Below are 12,250 nucleotides of genomic sequence, written 5' to 3'. Positions count from 1 at the left end.
GGCTTGAAGGCCGCAGTCAGTTCGGGAGCCTGAAGTTGGCGGTTGCTCGAGCTCTAGAGCGCCGGTTTAATTCGAGTCTTTAGAATCTTGCGGCTAACGGAACAAGCGGCCCGAGAATCTGCTCGCGGGAGCGTTGCCCGGCGCGGGGGCCGGGCGGAATGCTGGGAGCCGGGGTCGCCGCGTGTGTGCAGCTTAGATTCAGCAACGTCAAGGACTGCTTCCTGCACCTGACATCGCAGCGAGCGTCGCAGCTCCACCTGGAGGAGGTGATGACCGCCGGCGACTTCTCTCCCCCCTCCTGTTTTCATTTACCCCGAGTAGCTCTGAAAAAGCGGTGGTGATGATAATAGTGGGCACATGTGTCGTGCCCGCTTCTGAGCCGTTTCAGTGGTCAGCTGAGCACATTGGTGTGGAGCTGGAGCCACATAAAGGCCAGACTGGGCAAGGACGGTAGATTCCCTCTCTTGAAAAGTACATTAGTGAACAGGTCGGATAGTTGGCATTAGCTCAGATGTACCAGTCTCTGGGTTTGTTGGGAGACTGGACGTATGACCCAAGGGGACCTCTCGGAAGTCCCGATGTGCAGACGTCCGTGAGAATTGCAGGCGAAGTTTGAACTTCTGATGGGCAATTCCCAATGCTCCCTGGGACACCCAGTAAGAGTAAGGGACTTTGGACAATTACAATTTACTAACCTGGATATTTACCAGGATACTGTCAGACAGAAACATCCTCATTGGACTCCTGGGTAACTATAACTGCGACCCCCATCCCAAATCACTCCCACTGATCTCAACCCCATCCATACATGCCACCCTGCCCATTCACCACACCCACCTACCCATTCATTAACATTCACAATGGACAGTTAAACTTACCGCAACAACTAGTGCTGTAAAAACGATGTGTGGTTTGTCTTCTTGCATTCCAGTGCTGTGATGAAGACCTTCTTGGTGCTGCATTTCTAAGAAGCCGGGCAAGAATACCCGGACAGATATGCAGAGGAGAGTTGAAAAGTACAAATTGAAGGACAATCTGACGATAATTACTGCTCCACAGAAGATTCGAGCAAATAATCGAACAGTTTCAATTTTTTTTACTGTTCCCAATTTCATAGATTACTTATTTTTTTAATAAGGTACTATTTGGTGATTCCAGACCTGCTGAGGGAGCATTTTCCACCCATGTGCAATTGCAGTGCAACCATTGATGATCTAACCTTACTGTCACACCACATGCTATATTTTCTCCTTTTATCTATCCTCATTACATTTACTATGTTTAGTAGTCGAACACAGTTTTTAGATAATGTTTGGAATCTCAATGCGATCGGACTGAAAAGCAGCAGCTCAGATCCTGATCACAGGAACCCCAGCCTGGGAGACATTGACATTGGTGAGACTGCACCTCGAGTACAGTGTACAGTTTTGGTCTCCTTATTTAAGATAGGATATACTTTGATTGGAAGCAGTTCAGAGAAGGTTCACTAGGCTGATTCGGGGTTGTCTAATGAGGAAAGGCAGGCTGGGCCTCTAATCATTAAAGTTTAGATTGATGAGAGGTGATCTTATTGAAACATAAGATTCTGAGGCGGCTTGATGCTGGAGGGGATGTTTCCTCTTGGGTGAATTGTGAACAATCTTCATAGAGACTGATAACATTTAAAAATAAATTAGAACTTCCAGTTATTAGCTTAAAGATGTTTAGATTCTTTGTATATGACTAAACACTATTTTCTTTTTGTGCAGCTTCTCCTTCAAACTACAGGGAGGAACATTCTCCTTTTACACTTATCATCCATCGTATTCACCACAGAATTACAGCCCTTTTAGCAAAATTGCTACTGCTTAAAATGGGTTCCGATATTCCCATTTTACTGAGTAGTAACTCGAATGACTGTCACTAGGTGCTTTCCTCAGTTTTTGGAGAGGCCCTTCAAATCTAGCGACCCAGTAAACCCTGTTCTAACAATTTTTTTCTTTTGGCCATGTCAGAATAAATATCCTGGAATCCTTAGATGACTGCAGGATGCATCTATTTTGATTTGAGGCCATCTCCCTTCCACATCTGACTGTGGTAACTCGCAAAGCCATGCAACCTTTCCTCTTTACTGACCAAAGAGAACTGTTGCTGTCTGTGATTTTTATTGGATTGTTGGGAAGCCTGTGTTCTAGTCTCAAAATGGTTTCCCAATAGCAACAGGCAATAAGTTAACTTTGCATCCAGGTAGAAAAGCTAATTAGCTGTTCTTTATCCCTTTCACTTTAGAAGGAAATGGACAATCTACAACACAACTGTTAAGAACCCGATACCAACAACACCTTCCTGGGACTTTAGGAGACTCATTGTAAACTCAGACTGCTACCATTGTCTTCAAATACAAATACCTTGCATGTCCTCAGTAAAGCAAATTAAGCCCTCCTTTGATCTCAAACACTCAGACCACCCAGGCTTACTGTCAGGCACAATTCAGAACAGGTCATATGACCCTCCTTCATCTATTTAAATTTAAATGTACAGTCCCAAATATGTGATGAGCTTAAACCTCATAATTGTAACAGAATCTGGAAATAAGGGGCAGAGTGTAAAAATAAGGGGCCTCCAATTTAAGATGGAGTTGAGGAAGATATGAGTTAGAACTTTGATTGGCAAAGATGTTAGAGGCTATGGGGGGGGGCAGGCAAGAAAATTGAGCAATGGGACTTCCGGGTGCGGCGATGACCAGCTAAGTCGCACGTTTCGGCACCTCCCGTTTTAACAGACTTTTGGGCTCTTATCGGGAGCCCCAATGGCAATTTTCGAAGGCTAAACCCACTGTAAGGCAACATAGAAGGGAGTCCCCCCAGATGTGAATGGACAGAAGAGATAATAGTGGCCAGATTGTGGAGGATCCTCTGGAGCAGCGGCAAAGAAGGGAAGTGAGAAGCAAGATGGCGGTGGAGGGAGGCCAGTTGGTATGGGGCCTGGAACAGCAGGAGTTCCTCCGGCGATGTGTGGAGGAGCTCAAGAAGGAGGTGCTGGCGCCGATGCTGCAGGCGATTGAGGGGTTAAAGGAGGCGCAGAAGACCCAAGAGATGGAGCTCCGTGGAGTGAAGGCAAAAGCTGCCGAAAATGAGGACGAGATACAGGGCTTGGTGGTGAAGACTGAGACGCACGAGGCACTGCATAAGAGGTGTATGGAGAGACTGGAAGCCCTGGAAAATAGCTTGAGGAGGAAGAACTTAAGAATCTTGGGTCTTCCCGAAGGGGCAGAGGGAGCTGACGTTGGGGCGTATGTGAGCACGATGCTTCATACCTTAATGGGAGCTGAGGCCCCGACGGGCCCCCTGGAAGTGGAGGGAGCATATCGAGTCCTCGTGAGAAGACCAAAGGCAGGAGAAATACCTCGAGCAATAGTGGTGAGGTTCCACCGCTACAAGGACAGGGAGATGGTCCTGAGATGGGCGAAAAAGACACGGAGCAGCAGGTGGGAGAACGCGGTGATCCGCGTGTATCAGGATTGGAGTGCGGAGGTGGCGAGAAGGGGGGCGAGTTTCAATCGGGCCAAGGCGGTGCTCCACAAGAGGAAAGTGAAGTTCGGAATGTTGCAGCCGGCAAGACTGTGGGTTACATACCAGGATAAACACCACTACTTCGAGACGGCAGAAGAGGCGTGGACATTTATTGAAGAGGAGAAGTTGGACTAGATTGGAGAAAGAGTGTTTGAAATGAAGTAGTGAGGTGGTGGTAAGGGACTGTGAATCAGATGGGGGAAATTTTTCTTTCCCCTCGAAGTGGGACACACACGAAGAAATGTGGGTGCCGGTGGGGAAGGGGAGGGGGAAGGAGAGAGGGAGCTGTGCCATCAGGGGCGGGGCCGAGAGGGAAGCGCGGGCTTTGTTCCCGCGCTATGGAAATTGTGGCGGGAAAAGGGGGCGCAGGAAGGAGGGGGCCTCACATAATGGGAGGCTAAGGGTAAACTGGGGAAGCCGAGGTCAGCCAGAGTTTGCTGACTTCCGGAAGCAATATGGGGGGAGCAACTAAGCTAGAGAGGGATCTAGCAGGGCGGGGGGGGGGTTAACTGGGTCGCTGCTGCTAAGGGGAAGGGGGAGCTGTTACGGAATGGGAGGGCGCCGTCGGGGGGATAAGCGGGTGTGTGGGAACCGGGTGAGGAGCTGGTCTAAAAAAGGGGATGGCTAGTCGACGAGGGGGGGGGGGGGTAAAAGAGCCCCCCAACCCGGTTGATCACGTGGAACGTGAGAGGGTTGAATGGGCCGATTAAGAGGGCAAGGGTACTTGCGCACCTAAAGAAGCTAAAGGCAGACGTGGTCATGCTTCAGGAGACGCACCTGAAACTGGCGGATCAGGTCAGATTAAGAAAAGGATGGGTGGGACAGGTATTCCACTCGGGCTTGGATGCGAAAAATAGAGGGGCGGCAATACTGGTGGGGAAACGGGTATTGTTTGAGGCGAAGAACATAGTGGCGGACAGTGGGGGTAGATACGTGATGGTGAGTGGCAGATTGCAAGGTGAGGCGGTGGTGCTGGTGAATGTATATGCCCCGAACTGGGATGACGTGAACTTTATGAAGCGTATGTTGGGGTGCATCCCGGACCTGGAGATGGGAAAGTTGGTAATGGGGGGCGGGGGGGGGGGGGGGGGGGGGGGAGAGGGGGACTTCAACACGGTGCTGGACCCAGGGCTGGACCGGTCCAGATCTAGGAACGGGAGGAGGCCGGCAGCGGCCAAGGTGCTGAAGGACTTTATGGAGCAGATGGGAGGAGTGGATCCCTGGAGATTTACTAGGCCAAGGAGTAAAGAGTTTTCCTTCTTCTCCCATGTCCACAAAGTGTACTCCCGGATAGACTTCTTTGTCCTGGGAAGGGCGCTGATCCCGAAGGTGGCAGGAACGGAGTATTCGGCTATAGCCATTTCAGATCATGCCCCACATTGGGTAGATCTGGAAGTAGGAGAGGAAAAGGAACAGCGCCCACTCTGGAGATTAGATATGGGACTGTTGGCGGACGAGGGGGTATGTGTAAGGGTGAGGGGATGTATTGAAATGTACCTAGAGATTAATGATGACGGAGAGGTCCAGGTGGGAGTGATCTGGGAGGCGCTGAAGGCGGTGGTTAGAGGGGAGCTGATCTCCATAAGGGGAAACAAGAGGGTAAAGAAAGGGAGAGATTGTTGAGGGAGATTTTGAGGGTGGATAGGCAATATGCGGAGGCTCCAGATGAAGGGCTATACAGGGAAAGACTGAGATTGCACACGGACTTTGACTTGTTTTTAAAAAAAAAAAAATGTTTTTATTCTCCTCCATTTTCACATTTTCTCCCACATTTACATCCATCAACAATAAACAGTAATCAGCAAGATATGTCAGTCCCCTTAATAACAACAACGATCCCATCTACCCACCAACCCCCAAACCTCAACCCGCATGTTTACATAAACAAATGACAAAAATAAATCCGGGATTACCCGTAGTCACCCTTAATCTTACACAGCTCCCACCCCCCCCACCCCAGGTCTTCAGCTCCTCCCGTCCACTGCCTCTTGTACAACTCCTCCCCCTACCCTCGGTTCCTTCCCCCCCTCCCCAACTTTCCACCCCGGCTAGACCACTCGGACCCTGTTCTGCCAGGCTCCGATGGCCGCAGCCCCTCCCCCCACCTCACTCCCGTTCACTGGCCGGCACACACCGGCCAGCGTGGAGGCCCCCGCCCAGGTCCCTTTCCCACTTGCCCGGCCCCAGGAAAGCCCAAAGATCCCCTTTTAGCACACAAACCCCGCCTATCCACCTACACCCCAAAGAACTCATTTTGAGTGAAAGTCCCGTCCCTTCCCTTGTCCAAATATATACCCCCTTGGCCCCTTTAATTTCTACATCCGCGCGCAGTGATACAAAAAAGAAGAAAAAAAATACAGTCATGAGGTTACATCGACACATGGCCATTCCTCAGTTTGTCAGTTCTGCCACAGTCCTTCTGCTTTCGCAAACTCCTCCGCTGCTTCCGCCGTTCCAAAATAAAAGTCCCTGAGCTTGTAAGTCACCCTCAGCTTCGCTGGATATACAATGCCGCACCGCACCTTGCTAATGTACAGTGCCCTCTTCACCCGGTTGAAGGCAGCCCGCCTCCTTGCCAGCTCCACTGTAAAGTCCTAGTATACATGTATACCAGCTCCAGCCCACTGCACCACCCGCTTCTGCTTGGCCCAGCTCAGGACCTTCTCCTTCACCCTGTACCTATGGAAGCACAGAGTCACTGCCCTTGGCGGCTCACACGCCTTTGGTACAGGCCTCCACGACCGATGAGCCCGATCCAGTTCATATCGGGAGGGGTCCTCCCCCTTCCCCAGTAGTTTTGCCAGCATCGCGGCAAAATACTCAGTCGGCTTCGGTCCTTCAACTCCTTCAGGCAGCCCCACAATCCTCAAGTTCTGTCGCCTGGATCTATTTTCCAGGTCTTCCATTTTTCCTCGCAGATCCTTGTTAGTATCCATCACCTTCCGCATCTCTTTCCCCATCAAGGCAAGTTGATTACCGTGCTGCAATAACGTCTCCTCCACTTCCTTCAGCGCCTTCCCTTGCTCTCGCACCTCCGCCACTGCGCTCGCCACCTCCGTCCTCACCGGGGAAACCGCCTCCTCCACCAGCACACTCAAAACCTCCCTCATCTCCTTCCTCACCGTCTCCATGCATTTCGCAATCTGCGCCAACTGCTTTTCAAATTCCGCAGCCATCACCTTGGTTATTTCTTCAGCCGTATGCAGTGCGGCCTTCCCTGGTGCTCCAGCCTCCATTTTTCCTGGTGACCCCGCGGTGACCTTTCCACTCCCCGAGGGACCTCCAGCTGGTTTTTTTTCCGCCGTTTTTCTGCTCACCCTCGACATTTTACTTTGGGGGTTTTTTCCCTCCTGTGTCTTCTCAGTGCCTCCTCCGTGCCTTCTCCCTTCTTCTGCCGCCTCCGCGGACCCTGGGACCGGGCTTAAAGCCCCGAAATTGCCGTTCCCGAGCGGGGGCTCTCCATTGTGCGGCCGCCTCCCGCCCGCCGTCACCGGAAGTGGACTTTGACTTGTTGACCACGGGTAAGGCGGAGGCACAATGGAGGAAGGCACAGGGAGTGCAGTATGAATATGGAGAGAAGGCGAGCCGACTGCTGGCCCAACAACTTAGGAAGAGGGGGGCGGCGAGAGAGATCGGAGGGGTTAGAGACGAGGAGGGAAAGATGGAACGGGGAGCGGAGAGGGTGAACGGGGTGTTTAAGGTATTTTACGAGAGGCTATATAAGGCTCAACCCCCGGAAGGGAAAGAGGGAATGATGCGTTTCCTAGACCAGCTGGAGTTCCCGAAGGTTGAGGAACAGGAGATGACAGGACTGGGAGCGCAGATTGAGCTGGAGGAGGTGGTAAAAGGAATTGGGAACATGCAGGCAGGGAAGGCCCCGGGACCGGATGGGTTCCCGGTGGACTTCTATAGGAAATACGTGGACCTGCTGGCCCCACTTCTGACGAGAACCTTTAATGAGGCTAGGGAAAGGGGGACACTACCCCTGACGATGTCGGAGGCGACGATATTGCTGATCCTGAAAAGAAACAAAGACCCGCTGCAGTGCGGGTCATACAGGCCTATTTCCCTCTTGAACGTAGATGCCAAGCTTTTGGCCAAGGTGATGGCGATGAGGATAGAGGACTGTGTCCCTGGGGTGGTGCATGATGATCAAACGGGGTTTGTTAAAGGGAGGTAATTGAATGCTAATATACGGAGGCTGCTGGGGGTGATGATGATGCCCCCACCGGAGGGGGAGGCGGAGATAGTGGTGGCGATGGATGCAGAGAAAGCATTTGATAGAGTGGAGTGGGACTACCTGTGGGAAGTACTGAGGAGATTTGGATTAGGAGAGGGGTTTATTAGATGGGTTCAGCTCCTGTACAGGGCCCCGGTGGCAAGTGTGATTACAAATAGGCAACGATCTGACCACTTCCGACTATATAGGGGTACAAGACAGGGATGTCCCCGTTACTGTTTGCGTTGGCAATTGAGCCACTGGCCATAGCGCTGAGGGGCTCTAGGAAGTGGAGGGGGGTACTTAGAGGAGGAGCAGAGCATCGGGTGTCATTATACACGGATGATTTGTTGTATGTCGCGGACCCAGTGGAGGGGATGCCTGAGATAATGCAGACACTTGGGGAGTTTGGAGAATTTTCAGGATATAAATTGAATATGGGGAAGAGTGAACTGTTTGTGATGCACCCTGGGGAACAGGGCAGGGGAATAGACTATTTACCATTGAGGAGGGTAACAAGGGATTTCCGGTATTTAGGGATCCAGGTGGCCAGGAACTGGGGAACCTTGCATAAGCTTAACTTGGCACGACTGGTAGAGCAGATGGAAGAGGACTTTAGGAGGTGGGACATGGCGCCCCTGTCATTGGCGGGCAGGGTGCAGGCGGTTAAAATGGTGGTCCTTCCGAGGTTTCTTTTTGAGTTCCAGTGCCTCCCTGTACTGATTACAAAGGCCTTTTTTAAGAAGGTGGACAAGAGTATTATGAGCTTTGTGTGGGCTGGAAAGACCCCAAGAGTAAAGAGGGGGTTCCTGCAGCGCAGTAGGGACAGAGGGGGACTGGCACTGCCGAGTCTAAGTGATTATTATTGGGCCGCCAACGTGTCAATGATATATAAGTGGATGAGGGAAGGGGAAGGAGCGACGTGGAAAAGACTGGAGATGGCGTCCTGTAGGGGAACTAGTCTAAAAGCACTGGCGACGGCGCCGTTACCGTTCTCCCCGAAAAAATACACCACAAACCCAGTGGTGGTGGCAACTCTGAAAATTTGGGGGCAGTGGAGACGACATAAGGGAGTGACGGGTGCCTCAGTGTGGTCCCCGATAAGGAACAACCATAGGTTCGTCCTGGGAAGGATAGATGGAGGATTTAAATCTTGGCAGCAAGCAGAAATTGCGAAATTGAAGGACTTGTTCTTAGACGGGACGTTCGTGAGTCTGGGAGCACTGACAGAAAAATATGGGTTGCCACCTGGGAATGCATTTCGCTATATGCAAGTGAGGGCATTTGTGAGGCAACAGGTGAGGGAATTTCCGCAGCTCCCGGCGCAAGAGATCCAGGACAGAGTGATTTTGGGGGCATGGGTGGGTGATGGTAGGGTATCAGATATATATATAGGGAAATGAGAGACGAGGGGGAGACGATGGTAGAGGAGCTGAAGGGAAAATGGGAGGAGGAGCTGGGGGAAGAGATTGAGGAGGGGCTGTGGGCAGATGCCCTAAGTAGGATAAACTCTTCGTCCTCGTGTGCCAGGCTCAGCCTGATACAATTCAAAGTTCTACACAGGGCGCATATGACTGGAGCGGAGGATAGGTGCGGGAGATGCGCGGGAAGCCCGGCGAACCACACCCACATGTTTTGGTCCTGTCCGGTATTGCATGGGTTCTGGGTGGGTGTGGCAAAAGTGATTTCAAAGGTGGTGGGGGTCCGGGTCGAACCAGGCTGGGGGTTGGCTATATTTGGGGTTGCAGATGAGCCGGGAGTGCAGGAGGCGAGAGAGGCCGATGTTTTGGCCTTTGCGTCCCTAGTAGCCCGGCGAAGGATTCTACTTACGTGGAAAGAAGCTAAGCCCCCGGGTGTGGAGGCCTGGATCAATGACATGGCAGGGTTCATAAAATTGGAGCGGATAAAGTACGCACTAAGAGGTTCGGCTCAAGGGTTCACCAGGCGGTGGCAACCGTTCCTCGACTATCTCGCAGAGCGATAAGGGAAAATAGGAAAGGTAGGGGGGGGGCTTATTTGGGTCCTCGGGTTTTATGTGTCTGTTTATATATTAGTTATTTATATTTGATTTCACAAAGTTACTATTTTAGTTACTATTTCTGTTGTTTCTTATTTTGTTGTTGGCAGTTGCCGTTAGTTAGCATATTATTTATTTTAAAAAACGATCAATGTATATATTATTACAAAGTTGTAAAATGGGAAATTTTTGTTTGATCGAAAAACTTTAATAAAATATATTTATTAAAAAAAAGAAAATTGAGTAATGGCCACAGGTTCGATAGGCCAAACGCCCTACTCCTGTATCATGGTCTTATGATGAAATCATTCTAATTTCTCCCTCTTTATTGTTTTTTAAAATCGTCCGTTTCTGGTTTCCAAAATTTTCCCAATCTTCAGGCCTACCACTAGACCTCACAGCATTGTAATGTATTTATTTCAATTATATGTCATCTTTAACTTCTTTAGTTAGCCATAGATTGTTCATCCTTTCATTGATTGGAACAGCAGGCTCCTATTTCTAGTGTAGAAAAAAAATCACTGCCATGGTGAGATTTGAGCTTGTGTCCTCTAGTTTTAGTCCATGACTCTAATCCAGTGACATAATCACTACCGTATCCTCACTATGTTTCCAAGCTCAAAGTGATGTAATGTTGTGTCTAGAATCAAATTGGATCCCTTGCTCAGTGTTGTGCTGTTTACATATTTCAAAAATGGCGGCATAAGTACATTCTGTAACAAGAGTTTTCGACCAGCTGTCGGTAGATGTTTCATCATTTGGTTTTCTTTTGGTATAGTAATACTCTAGTTGAATCAGAACCGGAATAAAAATACTTTTAAACTTTTGTTTAAAAAAATTAGCTATATGAATCTAATTTGCATAATTGTGAACAAGTATTTGTGCATGCACAGCTTTTCTGAATGTAGTTCATTTTGAATAGCTCTGAAATGCTAACCCCACATGATCACAGCAATGTAGTAAACTTTCTTATAGGATTATGAATATGTGTGGGTGTATTTTTAACTTTGTTGCTGTTACTTCATCATAAATATTTCATGTATCCTAGTTAATAATGATGGATTGCCTTAATGGGAGATGATTATTATACAATATAATCTCAGGAGTCTCCGATACAAAGCATCATTTATTCCAACTCGTTGGGAAAGTTCTACCTTGGAGTATGCCTCTGAAGTGATTTTCTGTCCAGTTAAGAAACAATAGGTTATTTATACATTGAGAAGCACGTAGGCAGTACATTGCTTGAATTCAAAATTGTCTGTTTTAGATTTACATTAAATAAATAGCTTTGATTGCAGGATTTCACTAGACCGCCGCACTACTATCCTAGGCATTATCTGTCCATCCTATCCCCCATAGGCTACTCTTAGGAATTTATATTTTTTATAAGATCTTTTTATTGGCATTTTCTGAATTATTTACATTGCCATTCATTTTCATTTATTGTACAGTACAAAAAGGCTTTTTCTTAGGTTGCTCTGTTTACAGACTGCCGCCTTCTGAATCGGCGTATAATCCTCCCTATCCTCTTCCTATCCCACCCCCCCCGATGCCCTCCTTGATCGCTCTGGGGAGGGTGTACCCCCTTCTCCTCATTTCACTCCTTTCTTCTCCCCCCTTTTCTCCCCCCCGTCGTCTGCGACCGTGTCCGTCTTGTGGAAGGGGGGTTGCTCCCTCCATCACCATGTTCCTCCTTGTATTTCTCTTTTTCCTTATAAATGTTCTCTACTGGCTGCTGCTGGCCGCAATCAGGTTTTTGATCAGGCCGACAAATTGACCCCATGTAGTAAGGAAGTCTTCCTCTGACCCTTGTATGGCGTATTTGATCTTCTCCAGGTGGAGGAATTCAATAGGTCTGCCAGCCAGTCTGCATCTGTGGGTGGTGCTGCCGATCACCAGCCGAGCAGGATTCTCCGGCGTGCGATTAGGGAAGCGAAAGCTAAGGCGTCGGCCCTCTTCCCCATGTGCAGCTCTGGCTGCTCTGATATTCTGAAGATTGCCACATTCGGTCATGGCTTCTCCCACTCCCCCACAACCTTGAACATTGCCTCGGAAAAGGCTGTCCAGAACCCAGCAAGTTTGGGACAAGCCCAGAACATGTGGATGTGGTTGGCTCGGCCCCTCTGGTGCCGTTCACATTTGTCCTCCACCTCCGGAAAGAACCTGCTCAATTGAGTTCTGGTCAGGTGTACTCTGTGCACTACTTTGAACTGCATGAGGCTGAGCCTTGCGCAGGGGGAGGTGGAGTTGGCCCTGTTCAGTGCTTCGCTCCAGAGTCCCCAACCCACTTCTGTTCCCGGTTCCATCTGGTCTCATCCAGGGTTGTTCGGGCTCTGCCCAGTAGCTGTCCATGTATTTTCCCACAGAGTCCCCCTTCTTTGCTGTCCGTGTTCATCAGGTCCTCTAATAGTGTGGTCACCGGGACCCATGGATACCCTACTGTCTCTGCGGAGGAAGTGTTTT

At 49.6% G+C, this 12,250-nt stretch overlaps 1 protein-coding gene across 4 annotated transcripts in view; it reads left to right on the top strand.

Annotated features, from left to right (window-relative positions):
- The first annotated feature begins 1 nt into the window (after window position 1).
- pex1 (peroxisomal biogenesis factor 1) overlaps window positions 2-12,250 on the top strand; it is a 129,340-nt gene continuing 117,091 nt past the window's right edge. For 2 of the 4 annotated variants that reach the window (XM_072509279.1, XM_072509278.1), the window contains exon 1: window positions 9-266. In XM_072509279.1, coding sequence (XP_072365380.1) covers window positions 159-266 — 108 coding nt within the window. In that variant the 5' untranslated portion in view covers window positions 9-158. Of the gene's footprint in view, window positions 267-953; window positions 1,396-12,250 lie in introns of those variants that run through there. The other 2 variants (XM_072509280.1, XM_072509281.1) reach the window with 2 other exon arrangements.

The sequence above is a fragment of the Scyliorhinus torazame genome, chromosome 6 (assembly GCF_047496885.1).
Source record: "Scyliorhinus torazame isolate Kashiwa2021f chromosome 6, sScyTor2.1, whole genome shotgun sequence".
Lineage (NCBI taxonomy): Eukaryota > Metazoa > Chordata > Chondrichthyes > Carcharhiniformes > Scyliorhinidae > Scyliorhinus > Scyliorhinus torazame.
Note: the sequence above shows the minus strand (reverse complement) of the source record. Positions and strands in the feature narration are given on the sequence as shown.